The following is a 27658-nucleotide window of genomic DNA, read 5'->3' as shown; positions in this document are numbered from 1 at the left end:
TATTCAATAAATATTAGTTCTTTCTTCCTTTCTGCCTCATCCAAATCTTAGTGTTATAGGGGATGGGGTGCAGAAGATACGACATAGAAGGGAGAAAATGTAGAGAAGGTTCTAGAACTCTAAGGCACTGTGAGTTCTGTGAGTAGGGCCAGGTGGCTTTGCAGCTCTTGTCCAGCCCACCACCTCATTTTACCTGGCTTCGTTCTGTGTGTTCTTCCTAGGACAACATCCTTTATTGCATCTGATTTCTTTGTATCTGAAAATGTGGGCATTCTTTCACATTTTAAATTATTCCAGTCAATATTTTCTTCTAATATTATATCAGGATTATAAATCCATGATGTCAAACAAGTCAGGCCTTTTCTGAGATGACTCTCCCACTGAAACTTGAGACCCTGTCTCTCCCCCTCTGCCTCAAAGCCACTGTAGCTACCATTCATCTTCTTTGCACGTATCACTGGTATCATTCTAAATCCCTTGATTCAGTAGATAATCTCCCCACCTCCAACACCCTTCAGAAAATGCACACTTACCCTGGAACCCATGGCCCCTACAGTGAGGTAAGAATTCCCGCCCCTTGCAATGACCATTTCTCAGGACCTACAGGGTTTATTAGGAGACAAGCTCAGAGGGCTGGAGAGCTGACTCAGCAGTTAAGAGCTCTGGCTGCTCTTACAGAGGACCCAGGTTCAGTTCTCAGAAACCACATGGTGTCTCACAGCCACTGCAACCCTGGTTCCAGGGGACCCTCGGGCCAAACAGTCATATACATATACATACATACATATACATACAGATATATATGTGTGTATATACATAAACACACACACACATACATATATATATTTTTTTAAAGAGAGGTCTCCTGTGGAGGCCTAGTCACATGGAAGAAGAGGTTAAAATGTTCTTGCTATGGCATTCAAGATCTAATCATGTCTAATTTTTTTTAAGATTTATTTATTTACCTCACATATGTGAGTGTTCTATCTGTATGTACAACTTTATGCCAGAAGAGGGCATCAGGTCCAATTATAGATGGTTGTGAGCCACCATGTGGGTGCTGGGAATTGAACTCAGGACCTCTGGAAGAGCAGCCAGTGCTATTAACCTCTGAGCCATCTCTCCAGCCCTAATCATGTGGAATTTATTTAAACCATAGACAAATTATCAGGAAATAATGAGAAGCTTTTAAAAAGGCAATATAGTAAACTAAATTAGGGACAGAGCCAATAAAAGGACCTGTGATGCAAGTTTGGTGACCTGGGTTCAATCCCTCGTACCCACAGCAGAAGGAGAGAACCAACTCCTGAAGTTTCCCCTGTCCTTCACACACATGGTGGTATGAACTACCTTACACACAGATACACACACAGATTAATAACAACAACAACAACAATAATAAGCAGAAATAGAAATGAGGGGCTGGAGAGATGGCTTAGAGATTAAAAACACTGCTTTTTTTGGAGGGGGGAGACAGAGTCTCTGGCTGGCCTTCCACTCACAGAGATCCATCTGCCTCTGCCTCTCAAGTACTGGGATCAAAGGTGTGAGACAACACAACTAGCAAACTTGCTGCCTGCTCTGGCAGAAGTCCTCGGTTTGAATCCCAGAATCCACATGGTGGCTCACAATTGTCCACAACTCTAGTTCCAGGGAGCCCAGTGCTCCATCTCTGGGACCTACACAGCTGAAGAATAGGACCAATTCCTCCACATACACTCAAACCTGTACACATACATACACACTCACAAGTACATATAATTACATGCACACAAAATAAATAAAATGCATATATATGGAAATGTTAAATGTATCTTTCACATGAATATTTACATTTTTTTAAAGTTTACCAAAAATATATTCATAAAATAAAAACCCTGGCAGGGTTCTGGCAGAAGTAGGACCGATACAGACAGCTTCTGAGACGCCTGCCCGGTCTGTTCCATCCCCACCCAAGGGAGGGGTGAGCTGGTATTTCTTCCGCTCCTGCCAGGAGGATACAGACACCTGTGTGTGGGGCTCCCACGCCTGTAGCCAGAAGCCAGGTTCACACACACACACTTGGCAGCTAGCCTGATCACTTTCTAAACTAGCTCCCTTGGGGCATCCAAGGCCTATTTCTCTGGAAGGCTGTTGTGCAGTCTGTGACTGTCAGAAACACAGAGAAGCCCCACCAAGCTTGCCTGAAGCCGCTGAGGGGCTGACATCACCAGAACTTCAAACAAGACAGACAAAAGTGATGAACAGAAACGGAACATGGTGTGAGGTCTTTGAGATTTGTCTCACTCCAAAGCCCTCTCTCTGATTTACTCTTCCCACAGCCTAACCTTAGAACCCACTGAAATATAAGATCACATCCCAGTCACCATTGAGCCCCTTGTGAATGTCCTTTCTCCATGGGAAAGCCTGCCTCTGTTATCCACCAAACACCAGACGGGAGAGCACGCTCTTGCAAGCCGCACGGGGACAGGAGGACTTCCAGAGGAATTCTTGGAAGCAGGAACCTGCTGGTGTTCACCTGTCTATGTTGTGAGTTATTTCTCCCTGAATAAACATCTGTTCGGCCTAATAGTTTATCCTGTTCCTTATTAAACCGCGATACACTGCCTTCCCAGGGAAAGCCTCAGCTCATGGGAGCCAGGACTCTGGCTTCCTCTATCCTGAGAAACAGTCTCAGCATAGTTCCTGCCCAAATCAGAAGCCATCTCCACTGACATTTAATAAAGAGAAATACAGAGCGCAATAAAATTGGGATTTCTGATAAACAGTAATACATTGTTAGTATAAATGTGCCCCATTTGTTTTATCCCATCCACATACGTGTAAGAATACTGTCCTCCCCTCCCCGTGTCTGCCCAGAGGTGGGACACTTTAGTCCTAGGGAACTTCCGTCCCACTGCCTCCAGAGCATGACATCCTAGCCACCTCTCATCCACTCCTCCCTGCTCCTCAAGCTCCATATCGCCGAATCCCATCTGTCTACCTGTGGCAGGTGGGTACCCCTGCCCCTCCTCCACACAAAATTCCTCTTGGCCACTTGTTCCCTAGAAATGATGGACTCCTGCTCCCAGCTCTCACCGTCTCCCACCATGGTATATGTTATGCCATCACAGTTAGTTTACATACACTATGCCTCCTAAGCACCCAGTTCTTGCAATGGCTATGAATTATTATTTTGACTGTTACTTGCCCAAGATCACACCTTGCTAAGGGTTGCCAGCCATATCCCAAAACTTAAGTCAAACCAGACTGAACCAGTACTTCTTAGACATTCAGTTTTGCGGGGAGCTGGGAGTGACTTTGTTTTGTTTTGAAACAAGGTCTTGCTATGTATCCCAGGCTAGCCTTGGCTCACGACCTTCCTGACTAAGCCTCCCAAGTGCTTGGGATCATAACACTATTTTTAAGTCTTCTGGTGAGCATCACGCATACTGCTACACACTACGGAACACTCCCATCTTCCCCATATAGCATTGGAGCTTCAGCATGGCTCCAAAAACCTCTCCACCGATCCCTCTCCCTCTCCCGAGAGAGCAGTTATCTCCCCACTCTTCCCTCAGCCAGGAGACTCCATACTCTCTCAGACAAAGGGGGAATCGTCTGGCTATGTTGTCTGCATGCTCCTATCTGGAGTATGGTTAAGCAAGGGCCATGCCTGTGCCCCCTTGCTCCTGACTGGCACTCCAACCCTTCTCCGCCCCTTCTATAAATAGCCCACCACCCACTGGCTGCCAAGCCATTACAGCAAGAGTTTCCATGAGGTCAGTTTCCCAGAGCAGCCTCCACACCCTCAGTATCCACACTTACCTCTCCTGAAGTCTTGTCACTTGTCCGTCCTTGCGAGGGGCTATCTCGGGTGCTATGTCTCCGTCGGGCAGGGGGTGTTGGGACCTGGGCAGAGGCTGGAGGTAGGGCCTTCCCTACGCTCTGGGCCACAGCGTCTGGACTCTGACTTGAGGAAGGAGTGGTAGTGGGCTCTACTTTGGGTTTAGGAGGAGCAAATCTCTTCCTATTCAAAGGCTTAATGGGTGGGGGGACCATGGAAGGTGTGGGCTGGCCAGAGGCTGTAGGTACCTTCCCTGAGGGACTTTCTCCAGGCACCCTGGTTCTTGTGGGTGGAAGCATCTCCTCTCCTTGAGACCTGCCTGCCTGGGTGTTCTCCATGTACATGTCCTTCAGGGAGAAATATACCTGCTCTGAGCTGAAGCTTGGGGTAGGGGCAGGGACGGAGGCCGGGGCCAGGGCTGGGGCTGGGACGGAGGCTGGGACCCGTGCAGGGGCTGGGGCAGAGACCAGGGCTGGGGCAGGAGCACCCTGAACCTTGTCTTGAGTGCCCACAGAGGCTGACTTCCTGGTACTTTCTATTCCAGAAGGCCCAGTTCCCCTTGCTTCCCTGCCTCTGGGCTGGGTCTGAGCTGGCTGCGAATCCGTGGGTTTCTCTCTTCTACTGGAATTGGGTTTGTCTGTACTGAGAATGCTATTTTCTGAAGAGCACTGGCTTCCCTCTGCCTTTTCTAACTCTGGCTTCTGAGCTCCCAGCTTAGACTCGTCTTTCCTTTTCTTCTTAGCTCCAGACTCCTTTGGAGGAGTGCTCTGAGGTCCCAGATCCATGACTTCACAGATATAGGTCAGCAAGCCATGATCCCCATCTTCGCCATTCTCTGGGGCAGGTTCCCCATTGGTGGGTACCTCTCCAGGAGCAAAACTGTTGATCAAACCCAAACCTGGGTGCTGTGCAGACTCAGTCTCTCCTTCTGGCCAGGCTGCTGAGGACCCTTCCTCCGCTTCCCTGATGGGGGCCGAGGGGGCGGCCACCTCGGCCCCACTCAGTCGGCGCTTCCTTTGGAAGCGGTCAGGGCTGATCTTGCGAAGGGTGTCTACTTCCCCTGATGCCTCCTTCCCATGCTTCCAGCTCTGCTCGATCTCACGCATCTTGGCTGCAGCCTTGCGCTTCAACTTGGCGAACCAGCGCTGGTGAATCTTGTACTCGGTCATAGTGCCCACTTCTAGGACCCCTGAGCAGGACACGATGCCCTTGGTGTTGCGGGCAGAGGCCTGGTAGATGGCAGCATCTTCTTCCCGGCACCTAGAGGCAGGAGCATGAGGCGCCATTTCTCCCACCTGGGAAGCGAGAGCCCTCCTCCCCACAGCCAGAGCCTCTGGCATTGACTGCGTGTTCCCTCCCAATCCAAGTCCTGCCCTACCTTAGGCATCATAAATTTCCTCAGATACAATGGAGGAAACTGAGGCCATAAGAGGGTGGCAGCCGACCACGGTCATGCTGTCCCAGAAGGGATTAGACTTGGGGCCCAGAAGAGCTCCATTCAGAAGCAGGTGACCAACACAGCCCCCGAGCGCAGTAATGATGACACTGTTTCTTTTTGTAGCTGCTGAGCTCATGGAAAAGGTTTCTGCGGGTCAGGACCTCCTCTGTTTGCACTGACTCGTGGCTGTGAGAAGCACGCCTACCCTGGCCTTGGGAGATCCCAGACACTGGCAGACAGCACCGTTCAACAGGTAGATCAACTCAGCTGCAGAACCCTGCCTTCTAACTGCAGAGTGCCTGGCATTCCACCCGGCCGACTCCATGTGTGGTGGCAGGGCCCAGCGAAGGGCCCTCAGGAGGGCAGAGGGCCATGCTGGCCCCTCTCCCTTACCTGTACAGCTGCAGGGTGTGACGGTTGCCCTGGTGGGTAATCTCGTATTTTGGCAAGCCACAGTAACGGTCCAGCTCTATGTCATCCTTGTACCAGGTCACCTCTGGCTCTGGGTATCCTGAACAAGGAAGCAAGAGATTGAACAGTGTTACGATGAGATTCAAAGTAGAGGGCGAATACACCGTGGTGAGGGCTTCCTGTACAGCCAGAAGGGGCTGTGCGGTACCAGTGCCTCAGGCCCTCTGGAAGCACCACCCCAGTTGCTCAGCTCACTTTCAGAATGTAGGATGTGTCAAATGGAAAGCATCTTCCCTCCCTTTGGAAGGAAGGAGATCTTCTATTAGGAAGGGGTGAGGGGTTTCCAGCAACTGATAACTGGGAATAACATGCTTCCTTTCTATAATGACCCATTCGATATCCTCATGTATAGAAAGGACTCTACCTCATAGGCCTCCTCTCCAGACCTCATCACTGCTGTGACCCCTTCCTTTCATTCCAAGTTCCTAAGCTGCATCCTTTGATAACACAACTAAAGCACCCACCCACCCATCCATCCATCCACTCACTTTTCATCCACCTATCTACCCATACACACACACACAGACACACAGAGACACTCACAGACACACACACACATACACACAGAGACACACACAGACACACACAGACACACACACACACACACACACACACACACACACACACAGAGTCACCAGGCTGTGGTGGTGTACACCTTTCCTTCCAGCACTCAGCAGGCAGAAGCAGGCAGATCTCTGTGAGGTCCAGGCCATTCTGGTCTACAAAATGAGTTCTAGGACAGCCAGAGCTGTTACACAGAGGAACCCTGTCTCGAAAAAACAAGGGGGGGGGGAGGGTAACATACCAGTCCTTCCTGGGGACTCCCAGGCTACCCATGTAGCAGAGCGCCTAACTACACAGTCACATGCCTCTTGCTTCCCTCGAAGCAACTAATCCAATCCAATCCAATCCAAACACTGTGTCTAGAAATGTATTTTTTTAGACATGTAATTTTTATTTTTGATTGTAGTGTCTGTAGTGTATGCATGTACATATGTTCATGTGTACATGTGTGCATACATGTGTGTAGGAATAGGTGTGCGTGTGTGTGGAGGCCAAAGGTCAGCATTGTTTCTTCCTGTTGCTTTCTGCATGCACACTGACATCCAAAGCTTCCCAGCTTATCTTTAGGCACTCCCCTGAGGTCCTGTCATCTCTGCCTCCCTTCTACCGGGGACCTAGGTGTATGCCAGTATATCCAGGCTTTCACATGGAATCAAGCTCCAGTCTTCATGCTGGAAGGCAAGCGCTTTCCTGACTGGGCCGTCCCCCAGCAGCTGGACATACCACTCTGAGAATATGTGAGATGGCTCTGTTCTGAAGAAGTGGATGATGCTTGGTTACAGTGAGAGACGGGGAGCTACACTAATGAGAGTTAGAAGGAAGTTGACATACTTCCAAACCCTGCTTCTAAACCTGGCATGGTGGTTCACACCTACAGTTTCAGGCTACCCTGTCTCAAAAGAAAAAGAACAAAGAAGAGAGATCTTCTATTTATTCACTTATTTATTTTTATTTTGTTGCTGTTAGCTTTGGGGGTTTTTGTTTGTTTTTTTTTTTTTTTTTTTTTTTTTTTGAGATTTTCTCTGTAGGTTCTTTGTCTATAGCCCTGGCTGTCCTGGAACTATGTAGACCAGGCTAGCCTTGATCTCATAGGGGTCTGCCTGCCTCTGCCTCTGAGCGGTGGGATAAAGGCGTGCACCACCACACACAGGCCTTTCTCCCCATCTTCCCAGCCCTGCTCCTGTTTCCTTTGCTACACCAGAACTGTCCACCAGGTCCCCTGTGACTTGCACATTGCTCGCTTCCTACACTAGCTCTAGCTGGTCAAGGAGCAGCAAAGACCCCAGGGGCTCCGGTCCCACACAGGCCCACACAGTCTACACCCTATTTCTACACTGCCCTTATCTTGTGTTCCCTCACACGGCCTAGGAGGCCGCACCTCAGATCCTGTAGAGATCTGCCTCCCAGTTAGCTCCTCACAGAGGCCTTCCCAAGGCCCCTGCAAGCCTGTGGATCTCCCCTTCAGCACAGTCTTTTATGATTGTTTCTTCCTAGAGCACACTGCCACGTGACACATTGAGCTTGTTAGTCAGTGCACGTTTGGCCCATCATGGAATGCCAGCTTCGGGCAGTGGGGATTTATCAGTGATCTCCACTGCTGTATCTCCAGTTCCTAGAAGAGTGCCTGGCATGCAATCCAAAGCAAGTAAATCTTCTTAGATGAATACATCAACAGTGTATGAAGAGCCTAGGGTCCTAGAAGGAAACAAGCTCCTTGGCTGGGGATTTGCTAGAGTCTTGGAGACCCAAAGACTAAGCAGAATTTCAGAAGACCCCAATGCACACCTCCCCTTCCTCCCACTAGTCATGCTACTGTAAGAGCCTAGCTCCTAGGCCATCTCTCCTGCTGGACTCTAGACCCAAGTGGGCAGGAATGACCATTTGCTCACTGTGGTGTCTCTCTCCTCCACCTGAGACAGTGCCTGCACAGTAGTTACTTGTTTAACAGCCTGTTAGAGCGAGTAAAGCAGTAAGGGAACATAAACAAATTGTGGGTGGGCATAGAAACTGCAGTGTGGCATGTGAGGAAATGCAAAGGGCAAGCTAGAGAACAGCACACAGCAGCAGGGAGCAAGGCAGGCAACAAACTGGGCTGTGCTGGCTGTAAACCGAGCCCTGTGTTTCCACTGTGCGCTAAAGCCCCTGGTTACATCACTGCACATGTGGCCAGGGCCAGCGCAGGTGCTCTCACCATCTTGTGAGATGATCTCACCCACCAGGGCCTTAGAGTCTTCTGCCTCATGACCTGCCCAGGACATCCTCAGTGTCCAGTCCAGAGAGGCTGGAGTAGGGCAAAGGCATGGGACAAAGAGGAGAATGATGAATAGCCTTCACAGCTGCAGCCTCACCCCCACACGAACTACCTTGTGATTATGCCCACAGTGGGGATCAAGCTGACAATTTAGGGCTTCCTAGCAGGAATGGCTTTGAAAACGAATTTATGTGGGGAACATATTGGTTACCCCTGGATAATGTGAACTATATTATATAAATACACAAAAGCCAGATGGGGCTAGGTCCTTCACTCAGCTGCACACATACTTCCTGGGCAGGGAAGCATGTATACTCACGGAGAGACAGTCCTCTGGCCAGGAGAACACAAAATAGAGCCTGAGCCAGTGGTTTCCCCTGGCCCTTCACAGCCTGTGATCTGTTTCACAGCTAGCCAGCTTGTCTAGGACACAACTTAGATGCCTACAGCCTCATCCCAACCAGTCCAGTTTGAAGAAACTCAGATTTGGAGAAATGGGAGTTTAGAGTTTTAAGAGAACTCAGATACGGAATTTCACTTGGCTCCCCTGAGCAAAAATTGTTCACATTTATTGAAGAAGAATTACTTATTGTGTGCCAGAAGATGAGCCGAATGAAACACTGTTCACGTATATCTCATCTAACCCTTATACTGGTCCTGAGGAGAATGCAGTTACCAATTCTCAATGTGAAAATAGGAAATGAGGGATGACTCGATGGTTTAGTCCTCTTGCAGAGGACTCAAGTTCAGTTCTCAGAACCCACATGGCAGCTCATAACCACCTGTAACTCTAGTTCCAGGGCATCTGATACCCTTTTCAGGCCTCTTGAACACTGGTGCACACATGATACACATATGTACTCTGTTACACACATACAATTTTTAAAGTAGTTTTTTAAAAGGAAAATGAAATCTGCCTCCTCCCCGCCCACTCTCTCCTCTCTCTTTTCCCTTCTCCCACTCCCTTCCCCTTCCCCCAATAAAACTTCCTTCCCATGTTAAAGAAAGGAAGGAAGGAAGGAACGAAGAGAGAGAGAGAGAGAGGAAGGAAGGAAGGAAGGAAGGAAGGAAGAAAGAGAAAGAAAGAAAGGAAGGAAGGAAGAGAGAGAGAGAAAGAAAGAATGAATGAATGAATGAATGAATGAAAGAGAGAAAGGAAGAAAGAGCCTAGGTGGTGCACACCTTTAGTCCCAGCACTCAGGAGGCAGAGGCAGGCAAATCTCCGTGAGTAGGAGACCAACCTGGTCTACAGAGATCCAGGATGACAGCCAGGGATACACAGAGAAAACTTGTCTCAAAAAATCATTAAAAAGAAAGAAAAAAACAGGAAAAGGAAATCAAGGCTCATGAAATTACCGCTTCTGCAAAAAGCAACTAGTGAGTAAGCAGAGGTCTGAATTTGGATCCTTCTCTGGTTTAAAGTGACAGGTGTAACCCCTACTTCATACTCAAGGAAAATACGAGTTTCACAGGACCTACGGGAGCTACTACCCAGGGTTACTTGTCTGGTACACAACACAGCCCAACTTTCCTTTTCTAGCATTCCCTTCAATGAGGATTCTGGGGCCAATGTATAAAAGTTATCATGTTAGACTTATCCCCCACTACCAATGCTTGGTTTTGTGTTTTTTGTTTTTTTTCCTTTGAGACAGGATTTCTCTACATAGCTCTAGCTACATAGAGAACTTGTTTTATAGGCCAGGCTGACCTTGAACTCACAGAGATCTACCTGCCTCTCAAGTGTTGGGATTAAAGGCCTGTGCCATCACTGTCTGGCTTTTTTTTTTTTTTTTTAAGAAATGTGATTCTTGGAGGCTGGAGAGGTGGCTCAGCTGTTGGGAGCGTTACCTACTCTTCCAGAAGACCCCAATTCAATTCCCAACACCCACATGGCAGCTCACACCTATCTGTAACTCCAGGTCCAGGGCTTCTAACACCCTTGCACAGACATATGTGAAAGTAAAACACCAATGCACATAAAATAAAAATAAATTATTCAAAACAGAAAGAAAGAAATGTGGTTGTTACTACAGATTAGGTTCTTTGGTTCAATCTGCCTCTGAAGCTTCCTTCTTCTACTTCAGCATGTGAAAATGCACACATGTGTACATACACACCTCAACACAGTGTACCCCCAAGCTGAAGACAGTGGAGGAGGGCGGCCAGCACACTGGGCAGAAATGAGCAGTCTGAGACAGCAGCATTCCAGCCTATAGGAATCAGATTGCCCAGCCATAGGCACACTTTCTCCTATTCTCCCACTGAGAGTGGAAAAGAACCCTAGAAGTCCTGTGCATCTGCAGGGGTTTCTTCCTGGAAGAGCCAGTTAGTTCCCTGCCCCCCGGTAAAGGTGAGTCTTCTTCAACAGGACAAGGGTCCAAACAGAGGAAAGCGCCATCTGTGCCGGGTGAGGCCCCAGAGTCAGGGCCTGACCCGTCATCTACCCTGCTTCTAGCAGGAGGAAGAGAAACTGATGTGGTTCCCTGAATCCATTAAGAGAAGCCAGGGACAGCAGCAGCCTCACACAGAGGCCAGTCTCAGCCACTGATCAGCCAGGAACACCTCCAAACTGAGCAGGCCTAATGTCTAATCTAGTCTCCCTAGTTACTGGAACCCTCTCCTCCATTTCCTGCAACCTACATTTTTTGTTTGTTTCTGGTATACGGTAATACCATGGTGATCGCTTTCTAATCTGCTACAGAAAACTGAGTGAGCTGAGATGTGGGGATAAGGAGGGGAAAGTACAACAGTGAATGACAATGTGGATATTATGGTTGCCCAGGGCCCTGAAAACTGTACCAGCTCAATTGGTAGGTGCTCCTCAGCAGAAGCCTGAGGCCTGGGCTGGTCATCAAAAAAAATTGCCTCTGAGGCAAAGGTGTTTCCTACCCTGTCTGACTCCCAGAGTCCCATCCCTGGGACTCACATGGTGGAAAGACAGAACCAACTCCCACAAGTTGTCCTCTAACCTCCACACAAGCATTATTGTGTGTGCATGTGTGTGCACACACACATTAAAGTAAGATGTATTTTTTAATTATTCCTTTGGGCTCAGTATTTTTAAAATACTTGCTATGTGAGTCTAATGACCTGAGCTCAATCCCTGGAATCCAGGATGGAAGGAGAGAACTGACTCCTGAAAACTGCCCTCTGACCTCCACACGTGTGCTTTGACATGCCTGCACACATGCATGCACACACACACACACACTCACCACGCACGCATGCACACGCACACTGGGAGACCAGGCAAGAAGAGAAATGGGAGCTAAAGCCATTGTAAGCGGGAGGCAGCCAGGCAGGCAGAAAGTGACAGCACACACAGCAAAGCCAAGCCCTGAGTTTAGAAGTAGTAAAAATGGAGACGTCGCCACAGGATCTGGTGACTAGGGATAGAAGGGGAAGAGCAAAGGTTAAAATGTCTTTAGAAACAGAATGCTGGGCCTTGTGATATGTATGCACACCTGTAACCCAGCACTCAGGAGGCTGGGGCAAGAAGATTGCCAGTTTGAGTCCAACCTGGGCTATACAGTAAGAGCCTATCCTAAAACAAAGCCAAATAAACAAAAACTGCTGCATGTGGTGACTCACACCTTTAATCCCAGCACTCTCGAGGTAGAGACAGACAGATCTCAGATCTCTGTGAGTTCAAGGCCAGCCTATTGTATATAGAGAGTTCTGGGCCACCTGGAGAAACATCATGAAACATTGTCTTAAAAAGCAGTAAAACAAGCCGACACGGTAGGTCATATCTACAATCCCAGGTTCTGGGAAGACAGATTGGTGGAAGGGATAAATGGCTGTACTTCAATAAGCATCTTTTTGTATAATTTGAAATCTTAAACTATGGACATGTATTCATTTAGTAAAATAAAGTTTAGTTTTCTTTGAGACAGTTTTCATGCATGCCAAGATGGCATCAAAATGGCTGTGTGACAGAGGTGCCCTTGCACTCGAGATCCCCCTGCCTCCACCTGCGGCGTGCTGGGATCACAGGAACGGCCCACCACAGGTTTATTCCGCACTTCATGACATCACCGCAGCCTCAGCTTACTATGAAGGCACTCTATAAACTGAGCTACATCCCCAGCACCTGATGTTTTCCAAGGAGAATTAAAAACATTCTACATAAAGCAGCATATGAAGAAGTGTGGAATGAGGATATTTTCTAGGAAACCATTGGTGATGCAGAGCCAGAGACTCAGATACAGGCAGCACCAGAGACTGAGCCAGGGGCAGGGCACAAGGCAAAAGCAGCTAGCTCCTCGTGACTTGGGCAGCTCACCTAGCCTCTTCTAGCTTCATCCTCTGAAAAGCTGGGCTAACCATAGCACTTACTTCACAGGGTTTGGAAGAATTCAGTTGCAACACACCACGTCATACAAAGATAAAGGATACAGGGAGTTGGTGTCCCTCTAGCAGATGTGTTGGACAGTCCGGTAATTGGGACAACTACTATGGAAAAACCAAACCCAAAGAAGCTCTTTAGCTGGCTGGGCTAAGCAAGTCCACCCAGGATCGGGGAATGTGACAGCTGGAAACTACCTTAACAAACTGAAGGAAAAGGGAGGGAGGGCTTGCAGGTATGTGAGTCTGAGTCTGGGGCCCTTTGAAATGGTAGGTACAGCTGACTGTAAATATCTTGTAGGCCTTGAGGCTGGTCAGGACAGTGCAGAGGGAAGCTTTACTGGGAACTATGGGAAAGAAACAATGCCTGAGACTAGTGTCCCAGCTCTCCTAATCCCGGATTCTAAGGTGCACCACTGAGCATCTTACTGAAAACCCAACAGGAGATTCAGTGGAAAGTGAAAAGTCTTGATTCCTAACACTTGTATGTACTGTGTGCCAGGTGCTATTCCAATGGCCAAGTACATATTAAGTCACTCAGGCTCATAGTAACTCGCTTAGCACCATATTATGGGAAGGAGGTTGAGTCAGGATTCCAAGCCAGGCAGTTTGCCTCCAGGGTCTATGGTTGGAATAACTATGATTTACTGTCTCTCAGGCTAGGTGGCTCAACTATTAGGTGGGAGGATGTTCAACAGATAGCTTTGAAGAGTACTCATCAATACTGGGTATACTTGAAGAGGAAGGAACTTCCCTGAGTATAGTTGGGGGTTTATCGTCTTTGTTTTTCTGTTTTGACACAGGTTTCTCAAGTAGCCTACCCTGGCCTCAAACTCATCACATGGTTGAGAATGACCTTCAACTTCTGATCTTCTTGTCTTCCCAAGTGCTGGGATTACAGACACAAACTACCATGCCAGACTCATGTGGTCCCAAGGATAAAACCCTGGGCTTTCGTGTATGCTAGTGAGCTTCATATGCACTAGTGAGCATCCTACCAACTGACAACTGAGGCACATTCTCAGACACATCCAACAGACACACACACACACACACACACACACACACACACACACCGGGACAGGGACCAGCCTGTTTAAACTGAGGGCACCGGGAGGGTTGGGGAGCTAAAGTCAAATCACTCAGTTTGGTATGAATAACCTGCCACCCCTCCACACACATTCTGTCCTCCTGGGACCCAACTCTGTGCAGAAACCCTGGTAGGGGCTGTATCAATAGCTTCATTACCTGTGACAATGCAGGTGAACCTGACGTCACTGTCTTCCGACACAGCCCTGGACTTGAGTGTGGTCTCAAATAGTGGCTGGGTCTCTTCTGTGAGCTGAGCAATGATGGAGCAGAAGGTGCTCCTAGAAAAAGCAAAAAGCCACTTAGAGGAGCCTTCCCTACAAAATAGACTCTGACCTTGCCTAGCCCAAGTGTAAACCTTAGCATGTTTGTCAGTCATCCTGTGGCCAAAGTTCCTGGGCATACCTGAGCAAGCCTTTATTCAACAGTTCCTGGGCTTCCTGGGCAGGTCGGGGGCTGGGTACTAAGGGGTTAAATGCAACCTTGACCAGGGCCATTATGATAGGCAAGAGACTAACAATAGGCCAGGCTCCTGAGCATACCATACTACTATCCTACACATCCCCATAAGATCCTTACTGAGGGATGGTGGGGAACTGGCTTCACCCTCCATTTTCATCTCCAGGGAAGCTGGGATGTGGGAGAGACATACATGTAAATACCTCAAGTCCCAGAGATAGAGCCCAAGCCCAGCATAGCCATGCCAAAGAAGGAAAAGCCAGCCAACCCTCAAGGATTCAGAGGTCCCTGAGGCATGGAACTGTATCCTAGAGCTGGGATTCGGAAGAAACGCACAGCACAGGCCACAGTAGATGAAGAATAAGCTGCCAATGCTGGCGGGCTTGGCTCTTAAGGGGACTCTACTCTATGGACTATCAAATGAAGCTTGATGTCACATAGAGTTATGGGAGGCACTAGCAAGCCAGCTATGGCTCCTCGGCTCCCTCTATGGACACCACGAGCTAAAGTGAAAACAAGGCTGGCAGCCATAGACTGACTCCTAAAAAACCAGAACTCTTGGTTCCCTTGTGATAGAGGCCCTTTTAGCAGCTGTATCTGTGGGCTTGTTATGTCTACCCCAAACTCACCAACAGTCCTCAGGACTTACAGGGCAACAGTCCTTCCTCGGCACAGGGAGCAAACCCTTTCATGGTCCAGCAAAGACAGTGCGTTCCCAGGCGTGAAGCTCAACCACATAGCCAGGTTGGGTGGTGCACAAGCTGTGCCCAGCCCTCCTCCCCTCCCTGGGCACACACCCTTTGTGAGTAGCAGTGGGGGACCGTGAAGGGGAAAGCCAACAGATGCAGAAGGAACTGTGGAGAAAGGCAGATCATTCCAACTTCCTTTCTCTGGACCTCAAGGAGTCGGCCCAAGAGCCATATTTACCTGCCCGTGACTCTCTAACAGGTACAGAGTATGAGGGAATGCAGACAGAGGGTATAACCCTACACATTCTGCAGAAAGAAGGCTCCACGTTCCACAAATCATCTATCTCTTCTCTAAGCATTATTCTGCACTTGAGTTCTAAGGGAAAGTTTAGGTCCAAGAAGTGTTTTGAATCAAGTAAGATTTCTGGGCTGACGGTGCCTGGGAATGCAGACATCCAGGCATTTGAGTCCTCCTTCTAAGGTCCACCTAGGATGGGGATCTCCCCTCTCATCCACCTGAGCACTGAACCAGGCCTGCGCGGTGTGTTCTGCAGCATCCGGCAGCATTCTCTCACTGAGAATCAATTGCCCAATAGCATAAGCACCTCTCTTTCCCCTTTAAGTCATACAGAAATAGAGAACCTTTGGGACCTAGGCTATCAACTCCCTGAACACTTAGAGTATAACATCTGGATTGTTTTCTTTTTTTAGACAGCGTGTTGCTATGCAGTCTAGAACCTGTGGTCTATCTGCTTCAGCCTTTCAAGTAGATGTGATTTACAGCCCTGCAAATGTTTCAAATGTTTCTCTTTCTTTGCTCCTCTTCCTCTTCATTCTTCTTCCTCTTTTTCCTTTTTCCTTTTTAAGACAGGATCTCTCCATGTGGTCCTAGCTGTCCTGGAACTCACTCTGTAGACCAGGCTAGCCCCAAACACACAGAGATCCGCCTGCCTCTGTCTTCCAAATTTTGGAATTAAAGACATGTACCACTGCACCCTATATGAAAATGTTTCTTGTTCCCATCATGTAATAGCAATTTCTGAGTTGAACTTTTTAGAAAGTTCTAAGCCAAACATAGCCCAACCACTGTTAATCCTTGTTACATTGCACAACTTGTTTATGGTTTTTGCTTGTTGTTTGAAGCAGACTTTGGGGTTTATTTTATTAATTTTGTGTATTTATTTTGTGTGAGCGAGAGAGAGGGGCAGGTCCAAATGCACCGGAGCAGATGCATGGACCACTTGCAGCTCTCTCCCTTCCCATTTTACGTGGGTTCTAGAGATTGAACTCAGGTCCCCAGGCTTGAACGACAGGAAGTGCCCTGACCTGCTGAGGAATCTTTCTACCTTGTCCTATTCTCTGGGGACTTTTGTTTGGTTGTTGAGACAGTGTCTCATTGCGCAACTCTGGCTGGCCTGGAACTGTTTATGTAAACCAGGCTGGGACAGGAAAAGTCACTCTGCCATGTTCTGTTGACCATCACACAGCTGTGCTTGCCACAGTTGCGTCTGCCACTGTCCTCCACTCTGCTGTGGGCTAAACTCCAGGTGTATCCTATCCAGCTACCCAAGAAACCAGGAAATCCACACACATCTGGTAACTGTCTTTTCAACCTCCACGCTTCCAAGTATATCCAATTCCATGACTTTTTTAATGGTCTATTATCTTGAAAGGACCCAGAATCATGGATTTCTGTGATGTTCAAAGGAGCCTAACCCTTGGTGTTCTTCCCTCCATCGAACCCCCCTGGCTTTCTCTCACAGCACGCATCACTCTGAATCAGCTGAACTACCCTACCCTCCTCCCAGACCAAAGTTCCCTTGGTGTTCATCCCCATCAAGAACCAACTAATCGTGCCTGAAGACATAATGAACTATTCAGAAACCAGCTGGTTAGTGAGAAATCTTCCTCTGTGTGAGAAGAAAAACTTGTGGCTAACTCATCCCAGTCTGGGATGGGGCTCAAGAGGTGAGAAGTAGCCAGGAAACAGTCAGTTCAGCCAGCGCAAGGACTGTTCCCAGCCTGGCAGGTGAAAGGGCAGCTTTTCAGCTGCAAGCCTTGAGCACAGACTTGCTCAGGCTCTGAGCTGGCTCCTCCGTCAGAGGATACATGGGACAGTAATGTGTACTTCTGAGTCTCTGAGGGTGGGGTGGAGTCCACGGAAAGGAAAATTCAGAGGAAGGAAAAGTAGCAGGTGAAATTACAGGATGACGGGGGGGGGGGGGGGGGACAGGGGGACGGGACTTAAAAGGCAGGGCCACTATTACAGAAAGATAGGTAAGGCATCAAAGCTAGACACATGGCTCCTATGGCTGGTGTCTGCCCACTGTGTCCCCTGTGGTGCCCATTCCAAAAGCTATCATGGCAGGCACCTCAGCAACTCTTCCCTACACCTTTATCCCTGAGTCCCAGGCCCATGCAAGCATCAACTGTGGTCCCTGTGAGACCCATGCCCATGTGAGTACCCTCTCACACCCTCCCCATCACCCCATGCAGTCTGGTTAGTGTACAAGCAGTCACCCTGTGGCCTCTCAAGGCCTCTCAAAAGCAGTCGGAGAACGTAATGCAATGTGCGTTTACCTTCCAGAGCTGGGGTGAGACAACCGGTTGCTTGATAAGCTAAGCAAAAACAGTAAATGGAATCATTAGGCCCAAAAGCAAGGAGAGGAGGCAAAATCAACAACAGTCACAAAGTATTAATCAGCCACCATCTGAGGCCCAGAGGCCTTTCTATTAAAAGGAACCAGCTGTCTTAGTTGGCTGCTCCTGTTAGCAGCAAGAGGCCTCACCACTGGACACCAATATATCTAAAAACCAAGAGCTCATTAAATGCAGCAGAGTCCAGGAAATCAGTTAGGCAGGATGGAGGTCCCTGTGTGTGAGAGAAAGGTGTACGTCGGGCATAAGTCTCTTTCCCTAAGAGGAAGGCCTGTGCTGGTTCCCCACCCACAGCATACCAGCCTGTGGGTAGCTGGTGCTTCAGTTCTTGCCTTTGATGGAGAGCAGCCTCATTCCTGGAAATCCCCACACAGGCTTGGAGAAGACAGGTGGCTTGGAGAATACCAACCATTAATATGTTAAAGTATGGTTAAAGAGCAAGGCAAACCAGCTGGGAGAGCAAAGAGGAGGAAAACAAAGCAGTTAATTCAGCAGGAGCTAGAGACACCCAGCTCCCTCAGTCCAACCTCACATCCTGCTTAGAGGCGGGGCAGAGAAGAGGGCTTCGTCCTTTGGGGAGTGAGGCCACATGTAAGTGGTGCACCAGCTCTTGGTGTTGAGGCAGCTTTGACCTCTTCCTCCTGCGGGCCTCAAGTCTTTCGGAGATGGCAAGGGGCATCCCGCCCACACACACCCTTCACTTTCCCCTTCTTTATGGCACTAAGCCTGCTCAGTGGCACTCAGGGAAGCTTGCATTTCCATCTCACCCCTTCTCTTCCATTACACATGGGTTATTCGGATGCCACTAGCATCCTTCCAAAATCCTACGCTCCAAACCTTCCGTCTTGAAGTCTTCCTTCTCCCCTTTCCCACAAATCCAACCAACACTTCTTTCTCCTTTTCTAACTCTCTTTCCCTGTTCTGCCAGTTCCACACTTAACACCCCCTCCCTTTCTCTCACAGGCTGTTATTTGGGTTTGGTCCTGGTTTTGTTTCCCTGTTTGCTTGTGTGGTTGATTTTGGGAGGACAAGGTCTGATGTAACCTAGGTTCAAACTTACTGTGTAGCCAAAAGTGGTTTTGAGTTCATAATGATCCTCCTGCCTCAGCCTCCCAAGGGCTAGGATTACAGGAATATACCATCATAGTTGGCTTCTCACAGTACTGTGTAGAAAATGCTGCAGTCCACCTACCGCTTGTTTGTTCATACTCAACGCATGTCAACAGTTAAGGCCCTCTCTGGTCCTTCTTACAGCCCCTTCCAACACTCAGGTTGTACGGCAGCCAAGCCCATCCAAGCATGGCCACATCCCAGGCTATCACGTCTTTCCTTCCTTCTGCTCGGCTAAACCCCACCCACACAGCCTTTAAATCTAGGTCTTTGTATAGCTTCTATGGTTCTTCAGGTAGTGCTAGGCATACAATAGGTAATGAGGAGGTGGAGGAGGAGAAATGGAAAACATTTCAAAGAGGAAGGGTCCTTCTGTCCTTCCCCACACCCCACCAGGCTGCTGCTCCAGAAGAGTCAGGAAAAGGATGCACACTGCAGGGGCCTTTGCTTGGAGTTTTAAAAATCCTCTGGAGGCTATATAGGCAGAACCTCCCTTAGCTTCAGGGTACTGGCAATCCTATCCTTCCCTGACCATGAACAGCCTTTGTCTGTCTCCTTGGAATTGAGAGATTTCCCCTTGAGTCTGGACCTCCTCCCTGGGAGGGGAGGCGTTGGGCCAGCTTCCTAATTTACAACGGAAAATGACAGGTTCCACCTCCACGTGGGCAGGAGACTGAGCAGAGACACTGTGTCCTCTCCATCTCTCTCGGGCTGTTTGTGAGGTTTTGTTTCCTGGCCCTGCCATCCTTCAACCTCGCTTTACATGTTTGTTTGCTAGGGTTTTTTAAAGATTTCATTTTTATTATTTTAAAATTGTTGGCGTATGTGTATGTATGAGAGTGCAGGTACCCTGTGAGGACAGAGACATCAGACCCCTGAGGACAGAGACATCAGACCCCTGAGGACAGAGACATCAGACCCCCGGAGCTGGAGTTGTGCCCTGTGAGGACAGAGACATCAGACCCCCGGAGCTGGAGTTGTGCCCTGTGAGGACAGAGACATCAGACCCCTGGAGCTAGAGTTGTGCCCTGTGAGGACAGAGACATCAGACCCCCGGAGCTGGTTGTGAGCCACCTAGGGTGGGTGCTGGGAACCAGCTCTGGCTGTCCTGGAATTGTTGTGTAGACCAGGCTGGCCTTGAACTCACAGAGATCTGCCTGCCTCTGCTTCCTGAGCGCTGGGATTAAAAGCATGTGCTACCACCTCCCGGCTCAGCACACAGTCTTAACTGCTGAGCCATCTCTCCAGTCCCTTGCCTTACATGTTAATCAAGCCAGAAGAATCTGAGGCCTACAAAGGCAGAAGATCTGTCGGGCCCTTGCTGACTGACTGATCCTAGCAGAGAAGCTTTGGGTGTGTGGAGGTGGGTAGGGCAGGGAGGGTCAGAGATATCTACTGTTGAAGCTGAAGGGCTTTAGAGCTCTTGTCATGATCCCATTGCAGAATAGGAATCCAGGGCCCAGAAAACAAAGTTCTCCTCATAAAGGAGCAAATAGACCTGGAAGAACCAGGGCAGGCGTGGAAGTTGGGGCCTCCCATCACTCTGCTTTTCATCCACTCTGAGACCTAAAAGGCCTCTAGAAACTTCTGGCCCAATGCCAGTTTCCCGAACATCCTAGACAACCTGCCTTAGCCAAGGGGAGCAGCAGAGGTTGTTTCAAAGTGGTCTGTCTGTAGCAATGTTACAGCCCTTCCCTTCCACTCCTATGAGGCCACCAGAGTCAGAGCCTTCCTGAAACAAGAGCCAGGGACTTGATGGCTTTGAGTCACACAAAAGCTGGTCAGTCACTATTTAGTCTCAAGTTCAGTTCTCTAGAGTACTGTAGCCTATGCACATACTGCCTGCCTGGAGATGTGAGGCCCTCACAGCCCCTGGATGAGCAAAGAGACTGTCTATTAGATAGGACAGACAAGTGGGACTTTTTCCCTGAACTCAGTGAGCCACAAACTGACATAAGACTAGAAATCCTGAGGCGGAAGAGAATGCTTGGTGGTTAAGAGCACTGGCTATTCTTCTAGATGATTGGGGTTCAATTCCTAACACCTACATGGCAGCTCACAACTGTCTATAACTCCAGTTCCAGGGGATCTGACATCTTCACACTAATGCACATAAAATAAAGTTAAATAAATAAATTAAAAAAAAAAAAAGACTAGAAATCCCTCCAAGGACCATGGGGCAAACAGGAAATGTGGGACACAGATTCTGGAGTCCCAGACATGTGGCTGGCTGTCCATAGCTCCCCAGGAAAGCCCAGCCTCAGAGCTGGGAAGGACGACTTAAGAGCCCCAGAGCAAGCCAGACATGGTAGCACACACCTTTGATTCCAGCACTTGGGACGCAGAGGCAGGCAGATCTCTGTGAGTTCGAGACCAGCCTGGTCTACAAGAACTAGTTCCAGGACAGCCAAGGCTACATAGGGGAACTCTGTCTCAAAAAAAAAAAAAAAAAAAAAAAAAAAAGCAAACAAACAAAAGCTTTGAAACAGATCTATAGAAAGGTGGACCCAGAATATTTTGGACCCATAGTAAGTGAGGGCAGAACTAGCCTCTCAGCCAGGACCCAGGCTGGAGTTGAACACAGTTAGCAAAGTCCTCAAGCTCTCCTCTTTGTTTCTTGGTCTCCCTCCATCCCTACAGGCAGGTATTGGAGGAGCAGCAGAGTGTACAATTCCTCCAACACAAATCAGACCCTTCCCACAGCACTAGAACTGTCCCTGCACCCACCCCAGAGCCATCCACTTCACATTCTTCTCTCTCTCTCTCTCTCTCTCCCTCCCTCCCTTCCTCCCTCCCTCTCTCTCTCTCTCTCTCTGTTTCTCTCTCTCTCTCTCTCCCTCCCTCCCTCCCTCCCTCCCTTCCTCCCTCCCTCTCTCTCTCTCTCTCTGTTTCTCTCTCTCTCTGTTTCTCTCTCTCTCTCTCTCTCTCTCTCTCTCTCTCTCTCTCTCTCTCTCTCTCTCTCTCTCTCTGCCATGGGCTCTTCCAGAAGCCAAACAAACCTGGCTGCTCTTGTCGGGACCCAACTGGTCTGTAGCCAGTTGGCAGGAGGTGAAAACATACAGGGGCAAAACTGTGGGGAGCCTTCAAGAACAGCCTTCTAACAGCATCCCCATTAACATCCAAGGACTCAAGCCAGACAAGCTTTTCTTCCTTGCAGCCCTCTGCCTGGCACATATAAAAATGTCTAAAACAAACTCAGCCAGGAAGTAGCTCGGTGCCCAAGCCTCCAGCCTTGTTCCTAAGAGCCCAGATTCTGAACCCGCTCCTCTCTTCCAGGCTTTCAAACACCCTTTCTTCCCTTCCTTCACCGCTAGATTTCCAAGAAAAACCCTGTTTCCTCTTCTTGTTCTACTGGTATTGACAAAAGCCAGATACGGAGAGAAGCAACGCCCAGATAAGCCACAGCCACAAGTGGGATAAATGAAAAGCTCTCACTGGGGAGTCTGCCTCACTAAGGTCACTGATGTCCACACTACACAGTGTTCCCCAGAGCCAGTAACAGGAAAGGGTGCTGAGCACAGCCCCAGCAGCCCAGGAGCCCGGCTGAGTCTGACTCAGTCCTAGCACCAGTCCTCAGCCCTGCCCCAAACACGTGACACCATTTGCAGAGTTTTATGCAGAAACAGGTTCCGGTTACATTTGAACTTTTCCAACTCCAAGGTCAATAGGACTCAGCCGATCCTGGAGGAAGTGCTCAGGGCTTTTCCCGAATATCACTGGTGCCTTTTTTTTTTTTTTTTTTTTTTTTTTTTGTACTCTTGAGAGCAGAAATCTGCAGACAGTTTCTCAGAGAAGCAACTTCTGCACAATACACAAGCCAAATTCTGTGCTAAGAAGTAGCGACGGCTACCCCAAGAGCCACCACTGTCACATTCCCCTTAGGAAAAGAGTGGAGGGCAGGAAGTTTGTCTGCAGGGGCAATGCACTTGTTCATCTTTGAGTGTCTTTCCAGAAATTTGCCATTGTCTGTGTATCCTTTTATCTAGGAATAACAGCTCCTAAAACAAACTCTTCAGACTTTTTTCACTCTAAGAAGGCCAATGAAGGGTTCCTCACCCCTCCCTTGGCATCTCAACCCCTCAGAGCTTCAACCCATAGGTCCCTCCCCGGTTTCCCAGACAGGGCCACCCGTCACCTCCTGGCACCCCTTCCTCTCAGCTAGACACAACACAGTGCTGGAAGGCCAAAGCCCTGGGCCCAGAGGAGGAACTTGAGTTATCCCACACTGATCTCCGACTCCCACTCTCAGTGGAATAGCCTCTCTGGCTCCCCCACACCCACCCACCCACCGGCAGCTTGCTCCTCTTTGAAGCGTAGGAATTTCAGCCACTCTGGATCTCCTTATCACTAACTATGGAATCCAGCTCTGGGAGTAGCCCAGTATGGGGTGAGGGAGATAAGAAAAGCCTTCGGGCCCCTGTAAAATCACCTCAAAGGCACTTTCTCCTCTCTTGGGATACACATTTGAGGCACACAGGGTCTCAAGGGGTCAAAAGAGTACCATGAGGTACCAGGTAGTTCTGGTCTGCTTCTGTCCCCACATCTCAGGGCCGTAGGGTTCAGAAAGCTCGAGGGCAGGGGCCTCACTCCGGGTCTCCATAGCTTCCGGACGCTTCTACGAGCCTGGCCACACCCGCCCACCACCCAAGGGCTAGAGCGGGCCGGGCAACTCACCTAGTCTCCGGCCGCACGCTGAGCAGATAGCTGCGACTAGCCGGGCCGGGTGTCCACACCGGCCCGTCGTCCTCACCATCGCCACCCGCCCCTGCCCGTCCACCCAGGCCCCAGCCCCGGCCCACGGCCCTCCGCGACCCCATGGCTCCGCCACCCCTGCCTCCAGCCCCGGCTCCTGCCCGACACTGACGTGCGCCCCTATTTATAGCCCAAGGCTGCTGTCACCTGCTGCTGTCCCTCCCCCGGACCAGCGCGCGGCTCCTCAGCTTGACCCGAGGACCAGGGAGGCCTGCAAAGAAATGCTGCAAATGAGACACAAAGAGAGGGTGCCTATTACCCCGGCCTCCCCACAACCTTCTTCTGGCTCCCTTCCAGTTTTCAAAGACGCCTTTAGAAGGAAAAGGGGTAGCTAAGAGACCTAAGGAAAGGGGAGATTGACATAGATCCTAAAGGGGGCCCCACTGAGCTCCACCTGGTCAGCAAAACCAACACTATGCACATAGAGGTTATCAGCGACCCCCTCTGTCCAAAGGAGGCCAAGATTCCTGGGCACACATTCTGTGTCTCCCCAGAACCCTACCAGTATCTAGCGTTACATTAGCAGTTCAACAAAGGCTTCTAGAACCCGCTCCCACCCTTCAGGCTTCATTTCCTAAGGTCAGGAGGGGAAACCGGGCCAAGTCCTAACGCCTAGGAAAATGAATATAACCCTCAACATTTCCAGAGCAAGCTGCTAAGCACTACCTAAACTTATGGGGGTGACCACAGTGGGTTTATCTGTCCCTTCCACATCCTTCAGCTGGAGCCATAAGTGACAGAAAGCTCAAGGGATGGAGTGCAACCCCCTCTGCTCTCCAGTTGAACTTGGAGCCCCACAGTTTGGAGGTGGCATTCCCCCACAGTGTGGCATCTATCTTGTTCCTCTTCTGGCCTCAGCCTACTGGAGTCTGACTCCTGACCGTTGCTGTCATCTCCTGACCACAGACCCAACCTGTGCCAGTTAAAAATCTTCACCAAAATGCTCTTTTATTGTCTCTCAGCCCTGGCTTCAAGGCAAGTGCTGGGATTATAGGTGTATGCCATCATTCTTGATGTGCCAAAACATTCTTAAAAAAAAAAAAAATAGGTATTACAGGTTATTTAATGTGTGAGTGTGCATGCACACATACTTGTTCACCAAGGTGTACAGAGGACATGCAGATAAAATAACATTTACATAAAGGTCAGAAGTGGAGAGATGGCTCAGTGTTTAAGGGTGTGCATTACTCTAGCAGAGGACCCAACTTCAATTCCCAGCAGGCACATCAGGCTGCTCAGAGCTCCTGGATGCCTCTAACCTCCTCGGGCACCAATGCTCTACACACACACACACACACACACACACACACACACACACACACCTCGAGAAAGAGGAGGATGAAGAAAAGACCTATCCCTCCTAAGTCCCAATGACAAACCAAAGTACATTTCCATTAAAGTTCACTCTAGGGAGCCATGGTCAGGAGTCTTGAAGAGGCCGCAGTTGGATGTGCACCTAGCATGGGTGATGAACCCCTGTGACTGTGTAGATGGAGTCCCCTCCTTTAGTCCTTCCTGGCCATACTCTTGCCCCTCCCTGCAGCCACATGCAATTAGAGCACAGCTGTATTCAACTGGGTGGAGGGGGGTGTGTGACTGAACTTGAGTGGGGTTCCATGACCCTGCCCACCCTTCTCCAAAAGACATCAGTGACCAACAAGCCCAGCTCAGACAGTCTTTTGCAAGCAGACATGCTGATCTGATAAAGATGGTGGCAGCTGGCTTGAAATATACTCCTATACAACAGACAATTGATAGGGAGTTTCTCCTGTTTTTCCAGCATAAAAAACCAGGGGACCAACTCGGGTCATCTGACCTGCTTGGCAGCAGGAACATTCTTTTTTTTGTTTTTTTAATTAACAAAATCTCCATACATTTTCTTTTCTTTCCTTATTCCAAACTCTTCCCTCATAATCTCTCTCCTGCTTTATTTCTAATTCATAGCCTTGCCCACAAGTGGTGGTGCAAGCCTTTAATCCCAGAACTTGGGAGGCAGAGATTTCTGTGAGTTCAAGGCCAGTTTGGTCTAGAGAACTAGTTCCAGGACAGCCAAGGCTACACAAAGAAACTCTTGGAAAAACAAAACAAAACACCAAAACAAAACAAAATTCCAATAATCAAGTTAATGATCTTTTTTCTTTTTTTTTTCTTTTTTGCTACATATATATGTGTGTATATATATGTATTCCTAAAAATATAAATACAGCCTACTAAGTCTGTATAATTTTACTTACATGGATATATTTTCAGGGATGACCATCTTGTTGTAATTTTAAAAGTGATATGAGAGAAAAAGAGGCCATGCAACAGAGGGTTTTGTTTTTTTAATTGGGGGAAGTGAATGGAAAAGGTGGGGAGGGGAAGAGGTGATAGGAGTAGCAGAAGAGTGAGGCAGAGGGGGGAGGGAGAGGGAGAGGGAGAGAGGGGGGGGGACAATCAGACAAAGGGAGAGAGGGAGAAAAAGAAAGAGATAGGAGGTTGGCAAGACCCACCTTTTAAAAGGGAACATGGTGAATGGAATGTACACAGGTGGTGCTCTTAGTGGCTGCAGCTGAGGTCCTGTCAGGACCCCAAGGGCAGGCCAGTGCAGATGCCAGAATGCTGACACAGCTGGGATTGGACAGTCAGTAGGCGTGCTCTTTCCTGGGGAAGACTGTTTCTCCTCTCTCAGCCATCCTTAGTTGCCTGTAGTTGTCTGTGTAAAGCTGAGACCCTGTGAGCTTTCCCCCTGCCACGTTAGCATGTTTACTTGTGTCATCATCCTTGTTCAGCTCGTTTAGGCAGCCATGTTGTTGAGACTTTGTGAATATAGCTTCTGACATTCCCACGAGACACAATCCTACAGCAAAGTTCTTGTTCCTCTGGCCTTACAATCTTTCCATCCCTTCTTCAACAATGATTCCTGACCTCAGGTACTGGGGCTCCCACCCCTCTTTGTTCTTGGATCTCTAGAGATGCACCTGTTAAATTTTCTCCAGCCACAGTGGCAGCCTTCAAATATTTGCAATTGTGGTTCATGTGTTGGGATCTTGTGAACACTCATATGTCAGGCTAGGACTGTGGTCTCATGATCTAATATGAGAGCCTAACACATTGCAAGGGGCATCACGCAATTACAGAACCAGAGAGGAGGACATGCCAGCATAATGAAGCACAGTGATTAGCTCTGCCTGGGGGTTTGGTTAGGAAGGAAATAAAGTTTGAGCATGATTTTAAAAGTAGCTGCTCACCAAGTAGATGTGGGGGGAAACAGAAAATCCCAGAGAGAGGAAGCAGTAAGCATAAACATGGAAGATATATAGGTCACACAAGTGTAAAAGAGATGGGTAAGCAGAGGGGCAGTTGGCAGACAGGGCCAGAGCCTGAAGGTCTAGTCTAGCACACTGGAACTAGACTTGCCTTCTAGACCACTTCTCGTATGACAATAGATACTATACCACCCTGGTGACCTGTAGCATGAATTCTAATTGGTCTTAGTAATAAAAACTCAGAGTTTTTATTATTATGGGGGGGTGAAAGAGGAAGGATCAGAGAAGCAAAGCAGCCAGCCAACACAGTTCTTACCTCTACCAATGCTCAGACCAAAGGGTTGATCCTGTCCTCAGACTGCATCCTCAGATTGTATCCTCAGACTGCTTCAGACTGACTGTTCCTCAGACCGCCACGAGCTCCTGTCTCCTCCCACCTTATATTCGTATCTCTGCCTAGCCATATTCCCTTCCTGTCTCCACCTCCTTAGTTCTGGGATTAAAGGCATGTCACTCCAAGTGCTGGGATCACCTTTGTGTGAGCTCTGTTTCTCTTTTAGACTGGATCAGTTTTGTATAGACCAGGGTGACCTTGAACTCACAGAGATCCATCTGCCTCTGTCTCTCAAGTGTTGGCATTAAAGGTGTGTGCCACAACTGCCAGTCCTCTATGGCTGACTAGTGTGGTTAGGTCTGCCCTCTGATCCTCAGACAAGCTTTATTTGTTAGATCATAAACAAAATATCACCACAGTGA

General features: G+C 48.9%; 1 protein-coding gene across 2 annotated transcripts in view; it reads right to left on the bottom strand.

Annotated features, from left to right (window-relative positions):
* Alpk3 (alpha kinase 3) overlaps window positions 1-23734 on the bottom strand; it is a 44696-nt gene extending 20962 nt beyond the window's left edge. The window contains exons 1-5 of one of the 2 annotated variants that reach the window (XM_051206574.1): window positions 23577-23734; window positions 17715-17753; window positions 14146-14267; window positions 5658-5775; window positions 3808-5086 (exon numbers count right to left, since the gene is read on the bottom strand). In XM_051206574.1, coding sequence (XP_051062531.1) covers window positions 3808-5086; window positions 5658-5775; window positions 14146-14267; window positions 17715-17753; window positions 23577-23719 — 1701 coding nt within the window. In that variant the 5' untranslated portion in view covers window positions 23720-23734. The remainder of the gene's footprint in view (window positions 1-3807; window positions 5087-5657; window positions 5776-14145; window positions 14268-17714; window positions 17754-23576) is intronic. The other variant, XM_051206575.1, reaches the window with a different exon arrangement.
* Between the last annotated feature and the right edge of the window lie 3924 nt (window positions 23735-27658).

The sequence above is a fragment of the Phodopus roborovskii genome, unplaced genomic scaffold (genome assembly GCF_943737965.1).
Source record: "Phodopus roborovskii unplaced genomic scaffold, PHOROB, whole genome shotgun sequence".
Lineage (NCBI taxonomy): Eukaryota > Metazoa > Chordata > Mammalia > Rodentia > Cricetidae > Phodopus > Phodopus roborovskii.
The sequence above is the reverse complement of the archived record's forward strand: the minus strand, read 5'-3'. Positions and strand labels throughout refer to the sequence as shown.